Source organism: Phyllobates terribilis, unplaced genomic scaffold (assembly GCF_046119375.1).
Source record: "Phyllobates terribilis strain yellow unplaced genomic scaffold, ASM4611937v1 Scaffold_7__3_contigs__length_470593459, whole genome shotgun sequence".
In the NCBI taxonomy this organism is placed as follows: Eukaryota; Metazoa; Chordata; class Amphibia; order Anura; family Dendrobatidae; genus Phyllobates; species Phyllobates terribilis.
The window spans coordinates 290,631,610-290,656,317 of NW_027362767.1; the positions used below are offsets into that span (position 1 = coordinate 290,631,610).

The 24,708-nt window shown below is 47.4% G+C and overlaps 1 protein-coding gene across 4 annotated transcripts in view; it reads left to right on the top strand.

Moving 5' to 3' along the window:
* The first annotated feature begins 1,059 nt into the window (after positions 1-1,059).
* The window catches only part of DLG3 (discs large MAGUK scaffold protein 3), a 363,030-nt gene continuing 339,381 nt past the window's right edge, over positions 1,060-24,708 (top strand). For all 4 annotated transcript variants that reach the window (XM_073640945.1, XM_073640947.1, XM_073640948.1 and 1 more), the window contains exons 1-3: positions 1,060-1,208; positions 1,353-1,484; positions 3,155-3,246. In XM_073640945.1, the coding sequence (XP_073497046.1) occupies positions 1,178-1,208; positions 1,353-1,484; positions 3,155-3,246 (255 nt within the window). In that variant the 5' untranslated portion in view covers positions 1,060-1,177. The remainder of the gene's footprint in view (positions 1,209-1,352; positions 1,485-3,154; positions 3,247-24,708) is intronic.

A 24,708-nucleotide genomic window follows, 5' to 3' on the forward strand; every position in this document is an offset into this window, starting at 1 on the left:
TTCGCCAAATTTCCATTTTTTTCACAAATAAACGCAAGTGATATCGAAGAAATTTTACCACTATCATGAAGTACAATATGTCACGAAAAAACAGTCTCAGAATCAGTGGGATCCGTTGAAGCATTCCAGAGTAATTACCTCATAAAATGACAGTGGTCAGAATTGTAAAAATTGGCCTGGTCATTAACGTGCAAACCACCCTCGGGGGTTAAGGGGTTAAAGAATCACTCCCATCAAAATATTTATCTTATTAATATATTGCAGTTATCATATTATGTAGCACTGTGTACTTGCAATTGATCTTTTTGCCTTTCTACCCAGTTAATTCTTCTCTTTTCCATTAGGTAAATGACATCACATGATTAAAAACTGACTAGCTGAATCCTTCTAAGCTCTATGTAGAAACAGAAACTCAATTTTCCCTGTATGAGTCATAAGTCACTGCAAAAGTCCCTGGCAGGGAAAGGAGTGGAACAACTGGGTTAGGAGCTGATGAGGGGAATGATAAATGCCGGAACAAGTGACTTCCTGTTTCTACATAGAGCAGAGAAAAGAGAAAAAAATACTGGGTAGAAAGGCAAAATGAGCAATTGTAAGTACACAGTGCTATATAATATGATTATTGCAATATAACATGATGATTAAAAAGATAAAATCTTTGAAGGGAGTGCTTATTTAAGCTTTGGTTTTTATTTGCATTTTTAATTCAAATGATCAAAACTAGTTGCAAAAAGAAATTATACTTGTTTTGACCCATTAATATTCATGGTAAAAATAACCTGTCACCTCCAAAAATACTATTTAACTGCAGATATAGTGTTAATCGTGTGCACTTGCTGAAATAAAGTGATACCATGTAAGCAGTAGTACCAATCAGCACAGTCATGGGAAGCACTTAGTACTGATATGAAGTGATAGTGATAATATGACCCTAGTGTAGGCGGACGCTGTGTGTATACAGTGGTTAGTAATCATAACTGGCCTCGTCTTGACTTTACGTGTGTGTGTTCAGGGCAGTCACTGACTAGTAATTGCAGATCCCTGTTTGCAGTTGCACTTTGTCCTACTTTCGCTAAACAAACTTTCCAGAAGCCGATCTGCAGCAGACAAGGAAGCAGCTCTGGTGTTAGTAGAGGAAAAGACACCTCATTCCTAAACATCATAGGCTGCAGGTGTCATGAACAACGCCTACATGTCTCCTAAAAGAGGTAAGAGTCTTTTCTCAGTGCTCTGTACCCCATCCAATTGCTAATACCATCAGTCAAATGCAATTCATTCTTGTAGCCATCTGCCCTGCTAAATCACCTGTATACTCATATGTACAATAATATATTAATGTATCTGATCTACAGATACTCAGAGGGCTCTGCACCTGCTCTGTTCTTACGAAGACAAACTCTCTGCATCTGGACAGAAGATGCTCAGAGATTCCCTCCAGGAGGTGACGTGTCTGCTGAGAAGTGACCTCTTCCAGGCTCTTCTGGGTATGAAACTTTTTACCACCTTTCTAAAACAATGATCCATGAGAATAATTATAGGTTATGTATAAATACGATATCCTTAACATACAAGTAACTGCAGAAAAAATGGCTAAAATCATTCACAAAGGATGTAAATGTTTCCGTTTTAATTCGTAACACGTAGAGAAATAGTAACCATTGTTTTAATTTTTATTTTGTAATTCAATAGTACACATGAAAATAAGAAACTTTGTAATATATCTCATCAGAGAGAACTTTTTTTTTTTCTCCTCCTGGACTGATCGTTTACTCTCAATTACCAAGTAAACTATGTCTTCAGAGAATGAATATTTTCACATTACTGAGATAGGAGATGACAGTCTGTGCTCATAAAGTTCTATGAAGAGGGGAGGGGCAATGGGGAAGCAAGAGGGAGGAGCTAGAGGCAGACACAGGAATTCTGCTGCATATTCTCCTGAAATTACATTTACCCTTTAAGGCTACGGTCACACTATCAGTATTTGGTCAGTATTTCACATCAGTATTTGTAAGCCAAAACCAGGAATGGGTCCAAAATGCAGAAGTTGTGACGTGTTTCTAATATACTTTTTCTCTGATTGTTCCTCACTTGGTTTTGGCTTACAAATACTGATGTAAAATACTGACCAAATACTGATAGTGTGACTGTAGCCTAACATTAAAAGTTCAAAGTGTTACTGTGGTTTCAGGAGGACTTGCAGCAGAATGTCTATATCTGCCTCTGGCTCTTCCTTCCTCCTCCTCCTCCTCTCCATAGAATCTTATGAGCAGCAACTGTCATCTCTTATCTTAATAATGTAAAGTCTGTCTTCACTGAATACAGATTTTACACTGATTACAGAGCTTACAGAGTGAAAGTCCAGGAGGAAAAAGAAACAAGTTTATTTTATGAGATATATTACAAAGTTTCTTATTTTCTTGTTGATTAATAGTAAGAAAAAATGAAGACAATAAAATCCTTACTAATACGACATAGTGATGTAAAGGTTAATATTGCTTGTAAAGGTTTGTGGTGTGAGTTTGCGTAACAGGTTGATAAGGGTTAATGTCCTGTAAATCAGGCTATGGTTGAAGAATTTAGAGTTATTTTCCCAGGAAGGGGGAGTCCAGGGGATTAGAAGAACAAGGGAGGCATAATAGTGAAAATACTTTGCAATACTGTAAGATATTTTGTAGGATAGCTCCATTCGTTAAAATAATAAACATTAGGCTAATTGTAATTGGAACAAAGTAAAATTTCCGGTGTAAATGATGACAGTGCTCAGATACGTTTTTTTTTTTAAACTTTAGTTCTTCAGGTTGAACTTCAACAAAATAACAGGACAAACATTAACTATGGTGTCAACCATCACCCAGGTCACTCAGGTAGTGCTCAGTTGATCCTCCAAAATAAGTTGTTTTCCTTCAACTACCTGATATCATCTGTTATTATTGTTCTAGATTTATGTTCTCCATTTCTGTAGGGATAAAAGCATATTGAAAATTAATTTGTCAATTGAAATCCAGTTTCCAACATAATAAAAACAATATACAGTAGCAAAAAAATGCATGCCCACCTGACATTACAAATAATTATTAGTGTTCATATTACTTATCAAAGACATCTTACTTTTATTATTCAGATTACTTATGACATCTTACGTTTTGTTTTCCAGATATACAAGAGTGTTATCAATTAACGCTGAATTCTTCAAACAGTGATGTAACTGAGAAACTAAACCTAGACCCATTCAAGGTGGAACAGCAGGTAATCAAGTTTGATTGTTTAATGAAGAAAATGGTAACGAGAAATGGAAACATATTGGAGCAGACACACTAATGTGCCTGCACCCTGTTAATAAATATGGCAAGATTTAGCTCATAATGCAGTTTTAGACCTATTTATTATGTGTTTTCGATATTGTCAAAGATTACAGTCAGGGAAGGGGTCCCACAGGTCCCACCACTGTTGCCACTTTGACACAGATGACACCAGAGAGATCCCACAGATCCCACCATTGCCAACAGTTTGTCAAGGGAACGCAACTTCGCTGCCTCCAATGGTCAGGACAATTACGCAATTGGCTGAAGAGTGATGGACAAGGCAGCGGCTGTTTCCACTACTTGGCCAGTTATTAGGGAACTCACAGTGAGTGTATGGTATACACTAAACACCTCTGATACCAATGTATGGAATATATATATACATATACCCGGGTATGGTCACTGTCAACTGCACAACAAGACAGAAAAAATGAACCACTACTTGCTGCCATCACCAATTTTTTATACAGACCGATTGGACACCCGTTACAAATAGTGTATGGCTTCAGGAGAATGGTTTATAGAGGAACAGAACTATTAAATTTTATAGATCTAATCCAGAAAGGTAGGCAGTGTTTCTAAAAAAAATACAAAGATGATACAAAATGGGAACAAAATAATATGGTATATACCATTACATGTTATAAAAAGGAATGACAAAAAGAAAATTACAAAACCTGATGTCACGAAAATGGCTCAGAGTTTAGCAGAGGCAAGCAATCCGACTAGAAAAATGGAACATGCTCACAGCGAACTATCTCTTTCCAAATGAACAAAGACAGAGACCCAAACTTTCATTTTTATTAGCTCAATGCAACACCCACATATCTCCCATTGATGAGTCCGTGTGGGGGCTGATTGTGGGATGTGCTCGGTCATTCAGAATTTTTTGAGATCCCCAACTTACAGGATATCTTTGCCCCTGGAGGTCCCAGGAGGTAGATATCGTTGTCATGTTTCTTATCACAATTTTGTCTGTCTATAGAGATTAAAGATGGCCTGGATAGCACCATCTATTGGACTGTTATTAAGTTGGAGGGGTTAGAATGGCCCTACGGTTATGTGAGTGAATGCATGATGTTCGTCCCTTTGCTATGACACCGAAAATATATTCCCCATAAATATCAGATCAATGCAAAACCCCAATATTCATATCTGGACACAAAAAAGTCTCAGAGCAGTTCTTTGATCAAAGGAAGCTCTTTTCTGGGGAAACTTGTTTTCTTCTCAAGCATTTCTCTGCTGGACACTGCTGGAGGTCCCTACCTTGACACTGCATGAGGTTGAAGTTTTAGCACTCTCTCTCTCTACCTCCCCTGTTTTAATTTGTTTCTCTCTTCACTATGTATAATTAGTATCTCTCAGCGACAATTAATCCCATATGTTCAATGTGAGGGGGACATGTCCCCTCCCTGGAGATTTCTGTATGGATTTAAATTTTTCTCTATGACAGATATTATGTGTTTTTGGTTTGTTTTGGAGTTCTAGTTTAGCTTCATAGACTACGGTAAAGCCTTTGATTGTGTTGATCACCAGAAACTTTGTAATACCATGAAGGATATGGGTGTGCCGAGCCAGCTGCTCAGCCTCATACGGGACCTTTACATCAACCAAGAAGCAACAATCCGAATGGAACATGGCAAGGTTCAAAGTAGAGCGAGGCGTCATCAAGACTGCATCCTATTACCATTTCTCTTCAATTTAAATGCAGAGGCTATTTTCTTTTTTCTTGCCGAAACAGGAAGAAGAAATCAAAATTGCTGGACAAATCATCAACAATCTTAAATATGCAGATGATACAACTTTGATAGCAACAGGCTTAGGTGGAATGAAGGACTTATTATGGAGTGTCAAGATGGAAAACGCGAACATGGGACTGCTACTCAACAGAAAGAAGACAAAGATATTGTCTTCTGCCTGGTTCGATTGGGACACATTTAAGATGAACGACTACAAACTGGAAGTTGTGAAGGACTTCAACCTACTTGGACCGATGATCACTCGAGATGCTGCAATGACACTAAAAGTCAAAAGGAGAATAGTTATTGGCATATCAACAATTAAGTCATTGGACAAGGTATTCAAATCATGGAACATTTCACTAGCAATGAAGACACGGCTCATACATAGTTTGTGCTTTTCTTTGCTAACGTATAGATGAGAAACCTGGACGATAAAGAAAAAAGACGGAAGAAGAATTCATACCTTCGATATGTGGTGCTGGAGAAGGATGTTATCAATACCATGAATGGCAAGAAGAGCAAACAAATCAGTTTTGGAACAAATCAAGCCAGACATGTCATTCAAAACAATGATCACCAAGCTACGACTTGCCTACTTAGATCATGACGCGCCCCCTGGGCCATATTCTTTAGGGGAATACCCGGAGCCGGATCAGATGGGAGTTGTAGTCTTCCGAGTGGCTGTGACCCGGTCCGTGCCCAGGGTGTCAAGCTCAGTTGTATGTGGCAGTCCTACAGATGTTATTAAGTTCTTAATGTCGACTACGCCACCCGTTGTATTGCGGTCACTACGGCCGCCGCTGCAGCAGGGTCCGCTGAGGCTGATGGTGTTGGTGCAGCTTTTGATGGTATAACCCCCAACGGGTGGGGTATAGCCTCAGGGGGTCAGGTGCAGAGGATGGGGGTTGTGGTGGTGCAGCGTAGATGTTAAATGAGGACAGAGTCGGGTTGTGCAGTTTAGGGTATTTACTCACTGCTGATGTTCCGGTCACTCCAGCTTCAAGTGACCACCCGAGCCGTGCTGCGTCCACCAGGTCCTGGATCCAGCCAACCCCCAAGCAAGTCCGGAGCGTGGCCCTGAGCTCTCCTTCTGTCCTTTCCTCTGGCCGTCCCCACTAGTGATCCACCTAGGTCCAGCTCCCTCGGGCCTTCTGTTGGGAGACCCTTGGCCTTGGGTTCCCTGACCCTCCACGTGGTCTGCCTTCGGGGTGGATGTGGTGGGTGGCCGTGGCAGACGCTGCCCACGGCCTCCGGTCTCTGGCTAGGGTGTGCTTTTGCCCCCACCAGTTTGGGATCCGGTACCCTATTGCCGACTCTTCACCCGGGGATTGAATTTGGGTTCTCAGAGTCCTTTCTTTTCCCCCTCTGGGTCTCTCTTTCTTCTCCTCTCTCACTCTGGCTCAGGCCGCTCTGCTCCTCTGCTCTCTTTCACTCCTCTGCAAAGGCTGACTGACTGACTCCACTCTGACAGACTGACTGACCCTGATCTTTGATGGTGCCCACCTTAAATACTCCCTCTATGTGTGAGCTCAGGTGACCAGCACCCAATGAGCTCCTATCTTTACCCAGGCTGCTCCCCCTATCTGCCCCTACACTACTTGGGATGTACCACCCCCCTCCCACTCCAGCCAGGAACAGACTCGGTCGTACCTGCACATTTCTAAGTGGGAGTACCGTTGGTCTGTTCCCCGGAAATGGGATGTGTGTAGTGCATGCAGCCTACCGAGCTCAGTTCCACACTCCATCCTTACCCGGGAGTGGAATATCACACCTCTGGGTTGAGGTGCAATACCCCTGTAGCAGCCGAATCCTCAGGGTGCTACATTCCCCCCTGGTAAACCACAGCACGTCCTCGGGCTGTAAGAACAAAACACCAAAACATACAATTTTTGCATAAACATCATAATAAAACATCATATAAAACATTGTATATATATATATATCAATAAAACTTTTTCATATAGACTTTTCTTCGCTTCTTGCTCCTCCTCCGGTCACTGTGCAACGCGTGACCAGGTAAAGTGCGACAGTCTTTTCTTGAAAAAATGGTTTTCCTATAAAACCGGTAGGGGGCGCTTTAGGACGCGCAACTATATACAAAAGGGAAGGTGGCCGCTCTCAGTCCTCGGCCAGGTATTAGGGAGGAATGACCGCTCTCAGTCCTCGGTCAGTGGGATTTAAGGGTTAAACGGGTAAACAGTTCAATTCTCTGGTCCCAACGGGGACTACATTAGCTACAGTAACAGTTCACTGTACCCCGACGGGCAACTATATACAGCTTCTGCTTCGCTGTACTTAACGACGACGTCCTCCTGCTCTTTCTTTATGGTTACCTCTAACTCTAGTTTCAGACCCGTCCGGGTCCTCTTGTTCTTCCTCCTCACACCGCAGCTCTTCCTCCGTCAGGCGATGCACATGGAGGGCGTAAGGTCCTTTGGCACACTTGTGCCGGGTAAAGGTGACCTCGTCCCCGATGTAAAGGTCACGACCTCTGTGTCCCTCCGGTAGGTGGGATTCAACGTCTCTCCTGGTTACGAAGACGTCGCCTGGGGTGCGGTGGTCTCGGATGAAGCCCCACCCATGCTGCATGTTAAACTTGATCACAGTCCCGGTGGTGCGGGGACTATGCGCTGCACGGGGGTCTCTCCTGGCCCGGCTCTTCTGCTCCGCGCTCCTTATTTGAGCTTGCTGTTCCCGGACCCGCCTCTCTCTCCGCTCCCTCTCGAAGACCTCGAGCTGTTGGCGGCAGCACTCAGCACGCTCCGCTGCAGCTGCCCGAGTCTCCTGAGTGAACCCCATGAGATCTTCTCCGGTGGGGTCCCACTCAAATTGGGCCTCTTCTAGCGGGGGCGAGATCCTCTTCACGGGCTTTGGAGCCGGGATCAGGGGTGCACACATGGCCCCAGCCTTCCTCTGCCGTTCCAGTTCATGATATTCTTGGGGCCAGATGAAAGGCTGCCCATCCGGGCACGTGTGTTGGCCAAACAGGTCCTCTCCCAGATGCGGCACTCTTGGTCTTATGGGCGCGGTGGTGTTAGCGCCCGGGTTGCCCGGGCCTTGCGGCCAGGCCTGGGGTATCTGGAAGGTGAAGGGCACCGTAAGGACGGCGGCACCCTGGGCTACTCGGCCCTGCGACCAGGCCGGGGGCTCCGCGGAGGTAGGGGGCGCTGTTGGTATTGCGGCGCCCGGGGGTACTAGGCCTTGCGACCAGGCTGGTGGTACTTCCTGCTTGGTCACGCTCGGGGTCGAGGCGTGTGACGTCACAGGGGTCGCGGCTCCCGTTTGAGGCCTAGTCTGCGGCGGTGACGTTGCAGCGACGGGCACGGCAGGATAGACTTCGGGCTCTGCGACGGGGAGCTGGGGCAGGTACGCGGTTTCCCGGTTTGGGGTATAGACGTCCCCTTTACCTGCCTCCACTCGTTCGGCTCCCTTCTCGGCGCCGTCTCCGGCCTTCAGTCCTCCCGCGCCATCCTCAGAGGCGGTCTGTCTCCTCGTCTTGGGTGGCGTGCTCCGCTGACAGGTCTCGGTCTGCTGGGCCATCTCACGGCTCCACTCCGCCAACGTCTCTCGCTGCACCCGGGCCATCCTCCTTGCGAGGCCCTCCAGAGCGGTCTGTGCACACTCCCGGTCTCGGGGGAGCTGTGCTAGGACCTCCACTAAGCCTAGTGGGGTCGTTGTTTCCAGCAGGCTCCTGACCAACGGGTCGGTGCTGCTCTGCTCTCCTTCCGTTGTCTCCAGCAGGCTCCTGGCCAGCGGGCCGGTGCTGCTCTGCTCTCCCTCCTCTGTTTCTAGCAGGCTCCTGGCCAACGGGCCGGTGCTGCTCTGCTCTCTCGCCATCTCCGGGTAAACTCCTCCGATACTCTTCTCCAGGCTTCTTGCCTCCGGGTGCGCTCTCTCCAGACTGCTCCAAGCGACACCCATCTTTGCTCTCTCCTTTCGTCTCCTCCCACTTCGAGGGCGGTCCCGGGGCCACTTGGTGACTGTCAGCTCCAGGGGCTGTTCTTTCACGCTGACAGACACCTCTAGCATCACAGTCTCTGTTGGTGGGGGCGGTTTCCACTTTTGGCGCCATTTTCGGTCCTGGCCCACGATGGGAGGCGGCCTCTCACCACCCTCTGGCACGCCCATAATGGCGTCCGCTCTGACAAGGCGGGAAACCTTTGGAAATGGCGGGAATCGTCTCCCAGTGGCGGGAAACTCTGCAGATGGCGGGAAAAAGCTGTTAATGGCGGACAACCGGCGGGAATCGACTGGTGATGGGGTCCGATGGCGGGGACCCTCCGGAACCGGCAGGAGACTTCTTTTTGAGGTAAACTTGCACTTTTCTTCAGGCACGCAGTACCCGGGTGTTGCGGGCACGTAATCCTGCCGACTACGCCAAAGTTGACGCGCCCCCTGGGCCATATTCTTTAGGGGAATACCCGGAGCCGGATCAGATGGGAGTTGTAGTCTTCCGAGTGGCTGTGACCCGGTCCGTGCCCAGGGTGTCAAGCTCAGTTGTATGTGGCAGTCCTACAGATGTTATTAAGTTCTTAATGTCGACTACGCCACCCGTTGTATTGCGGTCACTACGGCCGCCGCTGCAGCAGGGTCCGCTGAGGCTGATGGTGTTGGTGCAGCTTTTGATGGTATAACCCCCAACGGGTGGGGTATAGCCTCAGGGGGTCAGGTGCAGAGGATGGGGGTTGTGGTGGTGCAGCGTAGATGTTAAATGAGGACAGAGTCGGGTTGTGCAGTTTAGGGTATTTACTCACTGCTGATGTTCCGGTCACTCCAGCTTCAAGTGACCACCCGAGCCGTGCTGCGTCCACCAGGTCCTGGATCCAGCCAACCCCCAAGCAAGTCCGGAGCGTGGCCCTGAGCTCTCCTTCTGTCCTTTCCTCTGGCCGTCCCCACTAGTGATCCACCTAGGTCCAGCTCCCTCGGGCCTTCTGTTGGGAGACCCTTGGCCTTGGGTTCCCTGACCCTCCACGTGGTCTGCCTTCGGGGTGGATGTGGTGGGTGGCCGTGGCAGACGCTGCCCACGGCCTCCGGTCTCTGGCTAGGGTGTGCTTTTGCCCCCACCAGTTTGGGATCCGGTACCCTATTGCCGACTCTTCACCCGGGGATTGAATTTGGGTTCTCAGAGTCCTTTCTTTTCCCCCTCTGGGTCTCTCTTTCTTCTCCTCTCTCACTCTGGCTCAGGCCGCTCTGCTCCTCTGCTCTCTTTCACTCCTCTGCAAAGGCTGACTGACTGACTCCACTCTGACAGACTGACTGACCCTGATCTTTGATGGTGCCCACCTTAAATACTCCCTCTATGTGTGAGCTCAGGTGACCAGCACCCAATGAGCTCCTATCTTTACCCAGGCTGCTCCCCCTATCTGCCCCTACACTACTTGGGATGTACCACCCCCCTCCCACTCCAGCCAGGAACAGACTCGGTCGTACCTGCACATTTCTAAGTGGGAGTACCGTTGGTCTGTTCCCCGGAAATGGGATGTGTGTAGTGCATGCAGCCTACCGAGCTCAGTTCCACACTCCATCCTTACCCGGGAGTGGAATATCACACCTCTGGGTTGAGGTGCAATACCCCTGTAGCAGCCGAATCCTCAGGGTGCTACAATCACATCTAAGAAGACGGGAATCACTGAAGTAGGACATCATGGTCAGAAGGATAGAAGGAACAAGGCAAAGAGGAAGACCAGCACCTTGATGGCTTGATACTATCAAGATAACAGCGGAGAAGACCCTGGTGGACCTATCTAGGTTTCCACAATATCGATCTTCCTACAGAGCATTCATCCATCAAGTCACCATGGCCTGAGATCGAGCCGAAGGCCGTTAAATAATAAATAAATTATGTATTTTGGACACGTTTTGTGCTTCATTAGACATGTTTACTAGTGATGTGCGAGCATGTTCGCTACTGCTGGGTACTCGCCCGAGCATCTCACTGCTCGACATGCTCGGAGCTCGCCGAGTATTTCCGGGGTTGCTCGGCGGGAGCTCGGGTCTCCTCCCTGCAAGTTTGGCACTCTTTAGAGAGCCAATGAACATGCAGGGATTGCCTACCACTCACTGTAATGCCGTAGCCATGTTGGTTGTGGCATTACAGTGATTGGCTGGCCCCACAGCATCATCAGGTCTATACCAGACCTGGCGCCACCATGCTTGTCACAGTTACTCCGGAATCAGACAGTGTAGGGAGAGCTGCTGCTGAGCTAGGGAGAGATTTGCTTGTTTCTAGTTAGTGTAGGTGTACCAAACTATATTAGAGACACATATCCATCTCAACAAACAGTCCTTCTGAGGACTAATCCATCTGCAGAGATACCAGGCAGGCAGTGTATATAGGCAGGCAGTGTATATAGCAGACTGCAGTGCATATAGCACAAGAGGCTCCATTCCAATTCTGCCTTCTGCTGCTGTTAGATATTTCTAGACAAAGGCCCAGATCTCAGGGGCCAGGAATGATTTTTTTTGGATCTTAATCCTCATTATTTGCTTAAAAAGCAATCCAGAGAACACCGTTTTTCTGCGCCATTTGCTTGTTGGCACTGCAGAATACAGCCAGGTCCTTTCCATATTACAGCGCTAAAAATCCAGCTATTTAAAACTGTGTTTTCTCCGTCACACGGATCACATATACGTTTTCAGAAAATACTGCCATTTCTGGCCTCCATTAAATTTTTTCTTCAGTGTGTCAGCAAAGTTTTTGATACTGGTTTTCTGTTCAAAATAGTTACCTACAGGCCAGGTATTTAAAACTGCGTTTTCTCCGTCACACGGATCACATATACGTTTTCAGAAAATACTGCCATTTTTGACCTCCATTAAAAATTTGTTTCAGTGTGTCAGTGAAGCAATTGACAACAGATTGCTGTTCAAAATAGATACCTACAGGCCAGGTATTTAAAACTGTGTTTTCTCTGTCACACGGATCACATATACGTTTTCAGAAAATACTGCCATTTTTGACCTCCATTAAAAATTTGTTTCAGTGTGTCAGTGAAGCAATTGACACCAGATTGTTGTTCAAAATAGTTACCTACATGCCAGGTATTGAAAACTGTGTTTTCTCTGTCACACGGATCACATATACATTTTCAGAAAATACTGCCATTTCTGACCTCCATTAAAAATTTGTTTCAGTGTGTCAGTGAAGTAATTGACAGCAGATTGTTGTTCAAAATAGTTACCTACATGCCAGGTATTGAAAACTGTGTTTTCTCCGTCACACGGATCACATATACGTTTTCAGAAAATACTGCCATTTCTGACCTCCATTAAAAATTAGTTTCAGTGTGTCAGTGAAGCAATTGACAGCAGATTGTTGTTCAAAATAGTTACCTACATGCCAGGTATTGAAAACTGTGTTTTCTCCGTCACACGGATCACATATACGTTTTCAGAAAATACTGCCATTTCGGACCTCCATTAAAAATTTGTTTCAGTGTGTCAGTGAAGCAACCGACACCAGTTTGCTGTTCAAAATAGTTACCTACAGACCAGGTATTTAAAACTGTGGTTTGTCCGTCACACGGATCACATATCAGTTCGCTCCAAATTCAGTCATTTGTTGTGAGCATGGAAGATATTGTCCTCCATTTAAAATGGGCAAGGCACGTGGCAAGGGACGGGGAACTGGACGTGATGGTGATGATGGTGCATGCAGAGGCCGAGGCCGTGGGCAAGCTGAAATTGTGCCACAACAAACAACCACATCTTCTCGCTCGACCTTCCTATCCCAATTAATAGGGGACCGCAGAACACCACTATTGAACACAGAGCAGTGTCAAAAGGTTATTGGTTGGATAGCAAATAATGCTTCCAGTCACTTAGCCACCACCACCTTGTCTTCCACACGGTGAAGTCTCAGTAGCTGTGAGTCTGGACCGCATATTCCTCACCCTGAACCTCCTTTCTCCCACCATGCCGAGTGCCCAGAGACAACTGATCCCACACTTGGACACTCCGAAGAGCTGTTCACTTTCCCATTTATAGATTCTGCAACCTGATGGCGGCGGCCATCCCTCGGTACTCGGTCCCTAGCCGCCACTATTTCTCCCGGTGTGCCGTCCCCGCATTACACAAGCACGTGTCCCAAAACATTAGCCGTGCCCTCAACAACGCAGTTAGTGGGAAAGTCCACCTAACCACGGACACATGGACAAGTGCTTGTGGGCAGGGACGGTACATCTCGCTGACGGCACACTGGGTTAAAATAGCGGAAGCCTGGACCCAGTCAGACCTTGCAACGGAACATGTCCTCCTGACGCCGAGGATTGCAGGCCCTAGGTCAATCAGGGTTTCCCCCACATTCTACAGCTCCTGCACCTCATCCTCCTCAGCCTCGTCCTCCTTTTCAGTCTCCATCTCCGAAATGACCACATCAGTCACAAGCTGGAAGCACTGCAGCACTGCCTCAGCCAAGCGGCAACTGGCTGTGCTGAAGCTAATATGCTTAGGTGACAAACCGCACAATGCTGAAGAGTTGTGGACAGCTCTGAAAGAGCAGGCAGATCTGTGGCTCACACCTCTGAACCTACAGCTAGGCATGGTCGTGTGTGACAATGGCCGGAACCTGGTGGCGGCTCTAAGGCGAGGCGAGCTCACACACGTACCATGCCTGGCCCATGTGCTTAACCTCGTGGTTCAGCGGTTTCTCAAATCCTACCCAGAGCTGCCAAATCTGCTTGTTAAAGTACGCCGCCTCTCTGCCCATTTTAGAAAGTCACCTACAGCTTCCGCCACCCTTGCTGTGTTTCAGCAGCATTTGCAGCTTCTGGTTCATAGACTGGTGTGTGATGTCCCCACATGTTGGAACGCTACACTGCAGATGTTGGGAAGGATTTGTGAGCAGAAGAGGGCAGTTGTTTAGTACCAGCATCAACAAGGCCATCGGAATTCAGTTCAGACTCCACACATAAGACCTCAGGAGTGGACATGGATGTCAGACATATGTACCATCCTCCAAAACTTTGAGGACTCCACCAAGATGGTGAACGGCGATGACGCCATAATTAGCATCACCATCCCGCTTCTCTGTCTTCTGAAACACTCTCTGCTCACAATCAAAGAGGATGCATTGCAGGCGGAGCACGATGAGGTTGGGCTGTGTGTAATCACCCTGTATGGTTCCTTGCTCCAGCTCATCTCATCCCAACGTGGATTGGGTGACAATGAGGAAGAGGAGGAGGAGGAAAAACAGGAGCTAGTTTCATGCGCTATAGACGGTACTACCTGCACAACTGTCATACCGTCTGTTCAGCGTGGATGGCCAGAGGACAGAGAGGAGGAGGAGAGCATGGTCAGTCATCCTCTTGGTGAGGACACGGAAGTCTTGCCTGTTAGCAGTATAGCACGCATGGCTGAGTTTGTTACTCTGCCTTTAACATGACCCTCGCATTCACAAAATTTTGGGTGACAGTCATTACTGGTTGGTGACACTTCTAGACCCATGCTACAAGGAAAACTTTATATCTCTTATTCCTGGGGCGGACAGGTCTACAAAAATGGGGCAGTACCAGAAGGCCCTTGTTGTGGAACTTTAAAAAAATTCCAATCTGAAAACGCTGACAGCAGAGGTGACAGTTTGTTGGACAACCAAGGAGTACAGGCGAGAGAGACACAAATGCAATCCAGTAGAGGCAGGGGAACACTGTCAAAGTTCTGGGACAGTTTTCGCAGACCCTCCCATCGCACAGGTCCTGAGGTGTGGGGTACTCTCACAAGAAGTGCAAAGTTTGGGAAGATGCTGAGAGAGTACCTTGCCAACCGTACCAACGTCCTCCGTGATTCCTCTGTGCCTTTTAATTATTGGGTATCCAAGCTGGATACATGGAATGAACTGGCTCTCTATGCCTTGGAGGTCCTGGGCTGCCCTGCCGCTAGCGTTTTATCAGAGCGGGTTTTTAGTGCCACTGGTGGAATTATAACTAATAAGCGCATCCGCAGACAGGCTGACTCTTATAAAAATGAACAAGGGCTGGATTGGGCCAGACTTCTCAACACCACCAAATGATAGCAGCATAACATAAACTCAAATCCAGTGCCTTTTTTTGGGAGGTGTATTCCCATGCACTTCTTAACACCCACACATGGGTACACGCTTCCTGATTTTGGCTATTTGCTCTTGTCCTCCTTCTGATGCAACACCCACCTAATTTTTTTAAAGGGTGTTTATGATGCCCGTAAAAAAATATATATATACAGTATGTTCATGTATACCCCCAGGGGTAAATGTTTGTCAGCCCATACACTTAGTGCATGGACATTCCAAGTATAGGAGACCCGCTCCTTTCTAATGGGAACATTTTTTTATGAGGCCCTCTAAGTCTCTTCCAAGGGCCATTGGAGTGCCTCCCAATTTTTGGCAGCCCTTGCATTCAATGCATAGGCCAACACAATGGGAGACCCTCTCCTTTCTAATGAGAAATTGTCATTACTGTGGCACTGCTCTATGTGTCTTTAAATTCTTATTGGGGTCTTTCCTAAAATTAGTCAGCTGTTGGACTCACTGCATACCCTATAACTGTATAGCAGACCCTCTCCTTTCTAATGGGAACATATCGTACTTGTTACTGTGGCCCTGCTCTATGTGTCTTTAAATTCTTAGTGGGGTTTTTCCTAAAATTGGTCAGCCGTTGGACTCACTGCATACTCTATAACTGTATAGCAGACTTTCTCCTTGCTAATGGGAATTTGTCATTACTGTGTCCCTGCTCTATGTGCCTTTAAATTCTTAGTGGGGTTTTTCCTAAAATTGGTCAGCCGTTGGACTCACTGCATATCCTATAACTGTATAGCAGACTCTCTCCTTTCTAATGGGAATTTGTCGTTACTGTGGCCCTGCTCTATGTGTCTTTAAATTCTTAGTGGGGTTTTTCCCAAATTTTGGCAGCCCTTGCAGTCACAGCATGGGTATTACCACTATAGGAGACCCGCTCCTTTATAATGGGAACATTTTTTTTTTACTGAGACCCTCCTCTATGTCTCTTCAAAGGGGTATTGGGTTGCGTCCAAATTTTTGGCAGCCCTTACAGTCACTGCATACGCAATAACAGTATAGGAGACCCACTTGATAATAATGGGAACAACAAAGCATAGCCGGCTGATGGCTCTCTAACAATAGCGAGGGCCGACTGCTGGCCTTTTAAGAATAGTAAGGGCCGTCTGATGGCCCTATAAAAATAGGCTTTATGACCTATTTTTATAGGGCCATTTTTATATGAGTCCCTCCATCATAAATAAAACAGGAAGTGTCTGATGATGTGTCACATACCACATTGCCTTATAAGGTTGTAAAATGTTAAAATGACATTTCCCGGTGAATGCATTTGTCTTAAAAACTAACGTTAAAGTATCCAAAACAATAGGATCTTTCTTTAGTATAAAAAACAGCGTCACCAATTTAATCTCAATGTAATCACATTGTTCAGCGACTGCACCTCCTCCTCCATCTCCAAAATGACCACATCAGTCACAAGCTGACGCACTGCAGCACTGCCTTGGCCAAGCGGCAACAGGCTATGCTAAAGATAACATGCTTAATGCTTAGGTGACAAACCGCCCAGTGCTGCAGAGTTGTTGAAAGCTGTAACACAGCAGCCTGGTCTGTGGCTCTCACCGATGAACATACAGCCAGGCATGGTCGTGTGTGACAATGGGCGGAACCTGGTGACGGAGAAATGACAGCCGGAGTAGATACGGTTTACCTCTATGCCAGTCCTTTCACCGAGCTAAAGAATATGGCTGCGGTGAAATACAAGTCCCACTGAGAAGCTGTTTCAGATTGAAAAATATTGTGCCCACCAGAGGATTTTATTCTGAGGGCTCACCTTTCTCCCCCGCTCAAGAGCCCCATAGCAGCTGAAAAGTTAGCGCTATTTTGAACTCTCCTGAGGTAGAAGCCAGGGCACACCAGAGGATTCTCTGGTGGGACCGTCCAACCCTGCCGAGAAGCAGCCCTGGCTAAGAAAAGTGTGGGGGAAGGTTCCCCAACACTCTATGGCTCCTTTTTTTAATGTGGATCGGACGTGCTTATGCATGTTATTTCTCAAACCGCATTGCAGATCAGGCCATTGCCCAACTCTGTAGTCATGAAATTAAATGCACAAAGAAAGATGTGTGTGTGTGTCAAAGCTCCACCGACAAGTGCGAGTTGATGTTGGACTTGCTGCCATTGCTTCTGCAACAAGCTGCATTAGAGGACTTCCTGGGAGAAATGACACCCAGAGTAGATACAGTTTCCCTCTATGCCAGTCCTTTCACCGTGCTAAATATAACTCAGCAAAAAAAGCGGTGGACTGGCTCCGTACCGTCCCTGGCCACATTCACCTGTCCACGTGTTTGTGATTAGGCAGTCCTTCCCAGTAAGTGCACTGGGGAGGGCACTGGTAATGTTGTGGGACCCGTGCTTGTGGAAGGCGGAGACGATACTGGGAAAAATAGTGGCAGCTTCCGTCTCCACGAGCCTAAAAGGCCACATTTCAAGTGCAAGCAGCTGTCAAAAATTTGGCAGTATAGTATTGCAGCCTGTGGGAGGGTGGGTGGCTGCCTGCATACTTGCGCTTGCATTCCAAGGAATGGGGTAGGGATAACTGAACGCTGCACTGGGACAAGGACGTGGGCAAGTCTGCAACGACAGGTGCATGGCGGGAGACATCTTGGCATGCGCTAAGGATCACTTATGATGGGCACACCTTTAGGCAGTGACCTGGGAGTCAGAAATGCTTCCAGAGGTCTTCCCCATGCTGTTTCTATGTCTTTTCAGCACTGTATGCATGTGTCTGATGATGTGTCACACACCACATGGCCAAATAAGGTTGTAAAATGTTAAAATGACATTTCCCAGTGAATGCATTTGTCTTGGTTGAAAGCAATGCAAAAGTGCAAAAACGCATCAAAAACGCTACATAGCCCAAGGTGTGGAGGAGTATTTTTGGTTTTGGATATTTATTTTGCCTTATATACAAGTCATTACCCTGGAAAGGATATTCCTTAACATATTTCCGAGGAAAATCAATTTTGATTTAGTTTTTGTATGTTTTATTGTGAGTCCGTAAAAGTGGCGTAATACTCTGACAACATTGTTGACAGCAGTGACCTGGGAGACAGAAATGCTTCCAGGGGTCTTCCCCATGCTGTTCCCATGTCATTTGAGCACTGTTCCCATCGATTTGGGCAATTTTTAGGCCCTCTGCAGACCGCCGGGGGGAGCCAACTGAAAAATGCTCGAGTTTCCCATAGACTTACATTGGGTTCGTTGCTCGGGTCGAGCACTCGAGCATTCCAATTTGGCCGATCCGAGCAACGAGTACCAGAGCATTTTAGTGCTCGCTCATCACTAATGTTTACATGATGTTGAATGAACTGGAAGTAAGGCCTAGAGACAACTGGGCGTGGCTTAAACCGGAGGTGCAAGGCCTGGGGCCCTAGGGCCACATGCCACCTGCCGTGCTATTCTGTGTGGCTTCCAACCATCTAGTCATAGATATACTTGTCTGTGGGCTTCTGATATGCAGAGCAGAGATAGAAAAGTACCTGCACTTTTCTATGTGCACGTCTCTGGAATCCCAGAATGGGGGTCTCCAGACCCTTGGATAGCACTCCAGAAAGCAGATAATGTTGTGCTGGTTCCATACATGAATGAGGCTCTCTTCAGTATAGTTTTATGGGAGTAGTGAAACACATTTTATCAACTCACATTAAAGGGATTGTCTGGTCAAAAGTGATAAGTTTGCAGTCACTCTGTGTGACAGCAGACTTATGAATTCCCCGAGCGCAGGCACTGTGCGCTGCGGGGATTCGCCGGTATGAGACCCGGTAATGGATGGTATGTATGTTATACATACCCCTGGCTAGTGGGTGTGGCCTCGCTCTCCATACACTTGTATTAAGCGAGGCCACGCCTTCTAGTTGGACGTGCCCACTGGCTGTCCACGTCACTAGACAGGGCAGGCCTCGCTCCATACAAGTGTATGGAGCAAGGCGGCGCTGAATGGCCGGGGGTATGCATAATTTATACATACCCTCTGATGCCGGGTCTCAAACCGGCAACTCCCCGCAGCGCACTCACTGTGCACACAGAGTGACTGCAGACTTATCACTTTTGACCGAACAACCCCTTTAAGTACAGTAGAGCGAGCAGCATGCATGGTCTCTTCCTTTTCTAGGATATAAACAGGTGAGAAGGTGACTCCTTATTTTCATGATAGATAGGAGTCCTGAAACTTGCATATGATTGATATACAGTATATGGCACTTACGGGCAATATTTTATAAATGTCCCAGATCATATTTCCGCTATCGGTTTTCTTGCAGCCCTTGGAATTGATTCAATCTGACAATGTAGCCCTTGGAGCAGAAAAGTACACCTCTGGCTAAAATGTAACAATGTGTACCAAATTGCACCAAAAAGTGTCACAAAATAAGTCAACCAATATGTGGTGCAAAACCAAAAGTAGACAAATATGTCTAAGGCTGTGTGCCCACTATGCATTTTTTAAGCGTTTCCGCAGCGGCAATTCCGACGCAGAAACGCTTAAAAACCGCTTGTTAGAAGGTCCGCAGCACTAGCAATTATTTTGCGGAATTGCTGCGTTTTTGTAGCCATTAACTTGCATTGAATCGCTTAATATCTGCATGACAGCGGGTATCTGCGAGTCATGGGGTTCAATATAACTCACCCATAGCTAACTGACCCCCCTTTCAAATAAACACGCCACACATTATATGTTGGATTAAATTGGCCACAGCAGCCGTTTATTAACATATAAATTCAAACATTATAAACTATATCCTAAAGGGGTGGTCCTCGAAGCCCCAAACTATTTTAAACCAAGAAACCAATTGTGTCCTTATGTCTCAGGCCAGATTGCGTATTACCTCTAGCCGCTAAGCACCAGCTCAGAGGCACCAGTTCAAACAGCCTGGCCAATGAAACCTGCCCAAATCACGGGTCCTCTGATCCATTCCCCATGGGATCAACCACCCGAGACCACTGAATACCATGTAGGGGGGTCCAGAACTTCCCGAGGTCCCCCCCCCCCCACTGATCCACCATTAACCATGAACACCAACTTCGAGGATTCCCTCATGCCATGAGCACAAATATTCTGACGCCTCAAATATTTGTGTCCCTCCACACTCTTAAACCTTTTTCTATGCCTTCTTGAATTGTCAGGCACCACATATCCGTACCAACCGCGTTCAAGTGTACCCCATCCCTCATCCAGAATTCCCCTTCTCCCGACTCTAATTCCAAATGACGTATGGCCAAGGCCCCATTTCTCACCATGAAATGCGTCACCGCCCTATTTATTTTTACCCGGGCCCTATTGATTCCATCATTTGATCGGGCCCCTCACCAGATTTTCCGTGGAACAATGTCTGACCAGATATCTAAAACCTTCGGAAACATTGCCCACAATCTTAGTATATCAAATTTGATATCTTTGATAAGTTCCCTACACGACCTCTTACACAGGTCATTACCACCTAAATGTAACACCAGCAAATCAGGGACCCGATCAAGCCTTACAAAGTGATGGAATTCCGCCAGGAGTTGACGCCAAACCATTCCCCGCTTTCCAATCCACCGAAGAATAGCTTCATCCACCGAAAATCCCAACTGACGGCCGGCCGGCCTCACCGCTGCCCGCAGTGCAGCCCAGAAAACAAAAGAATGGCCCATGATCCATACGAGTCGGGGACCCACATCTGTAAAGTTAAACAAAATATGACTCTGAGAGACAGTAACATCAAACCAGAACTTAAAACATGCTCTTCATTATACCCAAGCCGGGCGTATGTAAGACCTAAACCGTATGGATTCCCAACACCCAATTTTCTTAACCAACTCGTCACCCAACCCCTTCCTGACTGCCTCTGTGGCTGCACCAATCCTGAAAGAGTGACCGCTAAAATCTTTTGGCGAAATGCCGCCAGCTTTCAGACACTTCTTCAGCACGGCTATCAACTGAAAGCGAGACAAAAAGGAACCGTCCTCATGAACCAATAATGGTGATTTGAATCCCCCTACACCTGGCCCAAATTCACTCAAACAATGAACAGGACACATGTCAGACCCAGCGACTGCGAACAATACCACTTTACACCCTTTCCTGAATTGATCGGTCTTTGAAAAACGAATGAAAACCTCTACCCTATCCGAATATAAGTCCACGTCATCCTTCAAAAGACCCCCACTGACAAATCTTGATGGGCTAACCAACTCCACTAAACGTAACGCCCCAAAAAAGGCCAAAGAAAATAGTATGACTTCCCATGGAGACTTACAAACTGACCCAAGAAGTCGTCCCAGTGTTAACAATAATCCATATGATATGGGCCGCCTGCAGTCTCTCACCTTCCAGCCTTTTCGCCAACCTTTCAATGCCTGGAGGACCAAAGTTGCTTTTGTTACGTCCGGCAGACCCCTTATTTTAAAACCAAAAGCCAAGCCAGCCATAAAATTATTAATTTTTGGCACCGACCAACCTTCCTCCCAGCAATGACCAACCAATAACAATAAAAGGCTATCACTCTCTAAAGGATCCCGCATAGTAGCTTTCCATTCCTCCCACTACTGCCAAGCAACCTCATATGATGACCAGGTCCTTGTAGATAATGATTGACCGATCAATTTCTTTACAGCTCGAAGGGAAGATTCCATAGTTCTGGAGGGTATGCCAAATCTGTCGACGATGCCTGAGGAGCCGGCAACCGGAACTGATCCCACTGCGAATGAGAAACAGCATTAACGGTTGAGATTAAAGGATCCAACCTGAACTCCGCCACTATCCACGTGTTCCCAGATAAGCTAATCAGCACCAGCCGTTGCAACACTTTTACTACCAGTGGCGATGCTGCCGACAGAGAATTGATAGCTAACACTACCCCTTGGTTCTTGCAAGAAAAACAAATCTTTTTATTCTGAAAGTACTCACCCCATAGCGCCAGAGAGACCACGATGGGGAAAAGATTGATCAATGTATGATTATCCAACAAATTCCGATCACGCCATGACGCTGGCCATTTTTCCTCAAACCAACTACCACGAAAAAGGATAGCAAAACCTTGTTTCTTTGACACATCTATGCACAATCCCAATTCACTGGCATTCACGACTGGGGCAATCCAGACCGACTTGCCGTTATAAGACTCCAAAAATTGGGCCCAAATTCCCAAATCATCCCGCAACTCCTTGCGCAACCTAATGAAGTGATGAGGTGATTTAGCTCCAGCCATTGCTAATGATAAACGCCTACAGAATGCCCTGCCCATTAGCATAATACGACACGCGAAATTCAATTTTCCGAGAAGAGACTGTAATTCACGCAAAGTAATTTTATGCAGTTTTTTAACTCTGGATACCAGTTCCAACAGATCAACAACCTTTTCAGTGGGAAGCCTACACTCCATTTTAACTGTGTCGATTAAAATACCAAGAAAACTCAAAGACGTCACCGGACCTACAGTCTTCTCGACAGCCAACGGCACTCCAAACTTCTTAGCCACGCTCTCCATAGTGTGCAACAACACCGAACAATCGGGAGAATTAGCAGGACCCACATATAAGAAATCATCCAGATAATGAATGCAGGAATTCAAACCGGAAACATCCTTAACAACCCATTCAAGGAATGTACTGAATGTTTCAAAGTACGCACAGGACAGCGAGCAACCCATCGGGAGACACCGGTCTACAAAAAAGCTACCATTCCCATAGCAACCCAATAAATGCATGCTCTCCGGGTGTACTGGTAACAGCCTAAAAGCCGCCTCTATGTCAGTTTTTGCCAATAATGCCCCCTTTCCAAAAAACCGAACCCAACCTACTGCCATGTCAAAGGAAGTATAACTCACTGAACACAAATCAGGGTCAATACCATCATTCACCGACGTGCCCTTTGGAAAGGAGAGATGATGAATTAGCCTGTAACGGGTCTGGGAGGTGGAACCTCAGAGCAACTATACAAAGGGGCAGTCCTTGTAAGGAAGCGGGTGGCTCCCAGGGAAGGCGGGCAGGTAGTCACGGCAAGTGACAGGGACAGTCTCTGGGTAGAAGGGCAGGAGATCACGGCAAGTGACGGGGACAGTCTCTTGACAGGCGGATGGTCACGGCAAGTGACAGCAGGGTAAGAGTCTCTAGACAAGCAGGTGGTCACGGCAAGTGACAGCAGGATAAGAGTCTCTAGATAGGCTAGCAGGCAGGTAGCAGATGAGCGCTCCCAGGTGAGCGGACAAGAGTCTCTGGACAGGCAGGTGGTCACGGCAAGTGACGGCAGAGCCTCCAGGTAGGCTAGCAGGCAGGTAGCAGGTGAGCGCTCCCAGGTGAGCTGGCAGGAGTCTCTGGACAGGCAGGTGGTCACGGCAAGTGACGGCAGAGCCTCCAGGTAGGCTAGCAGGCAGGTAGCAGGTGAGCGCTCCCAGGTGAGCGGGCAGGAGTCTCTGGACAGGCAGGTGGTCACGGCAAGTGACGGCAGAGCCTCCAGGTAGGCTAGCAGGCAGGTAGCAGGTGAGCGCTCCCAGGTGAGCGGGCGGGCAGATCCATAGACAGACTGACAGGTGTTGGAATGCAAGCAGATAGACAGGAATCCGGTAGGTATCAAGCAGAGATCTGGCAGGTCACTGGCAGGTATCTGGTAACGGGACCTGAGGGCTGAAGCAGAGTTGATAGGCTTTGCAACAACATTGCTTGGGCACCTCCATTTTGGAGGAGGTGCTTTACATATGGTGAGGTCCTCCGGCCATTGGCCGGGGACTCCTTAGGACGGCGCGCGCGGCCCCTTTAAGAGAGGGGGAGCGCGCGCGCCCTAAGCACAGAGGCCGGGAAGCAGCACGCGCTGCCAGCAGAGCGGGAGGAAGACGCTGGGCACGGAGCGGAGAGGTGAGGGGAACGGCGTCCCTGCCTAGCAGGAGGCAGGGACGCCGACGCTACAGTACCCCCCCCTTTAGGCCCCCCCTTTTTTAGGCCAGACAGAAATTTATCAAGGATGAGAGGGGCATGGATGCTCTCCCGGAGCTCCCATGTTCTCTCCTCAAGGCCAAACCCCTTCCAATCCACTAGAAAAAAGGTCCTTCCTCTTACCCTTTTGGTGGCCAGAATGTTCTCTACCTCAAACTCGTTTTCAACGGAAACCGGAGCAGGAGGCGTACCTGTAGACTTGGAAAAAGAGTTAAGTATCACGGGTTTGAGTAGAGATACATGGAAGGAGTTAGGAATCCGCAAATTGGCCGGGAGTTTCAATTTATAGGCCACCGGGTTGATTTGTTTGATAACTTCCAGTTGGCCGATGAACCGAGGCCCTAACTTGTAGAAAGGAATCTTGAGCTGGACATATTTGGACGAGAGCCAGACCTTCTCTCCAGGACGGAATTGTGGTGGATCCAGACGTCTCTTGTCAGCCTGTTTTTTCATCCGCTCGGATGACTGAAGAAGTGCGGTTCTGGTACTTTCCCAAATGGAGGAAAATTCGTTAACGAGAGATTCCGCAGCCGGATTGTCCACCGAGGCGGAGACGGGAAACAGGATCCGAGCATGCTGACCGAAGTCTACAAAAAACGGGGATTTGGAGGAAGATTCGCTCTCGTGTTTATTGTAAGAAAATTCGGCCCACGGTAAAAGATCCACCCAGTCGGAATGGTGAGCATTAACAAAGTGCCGGAGGTAACTG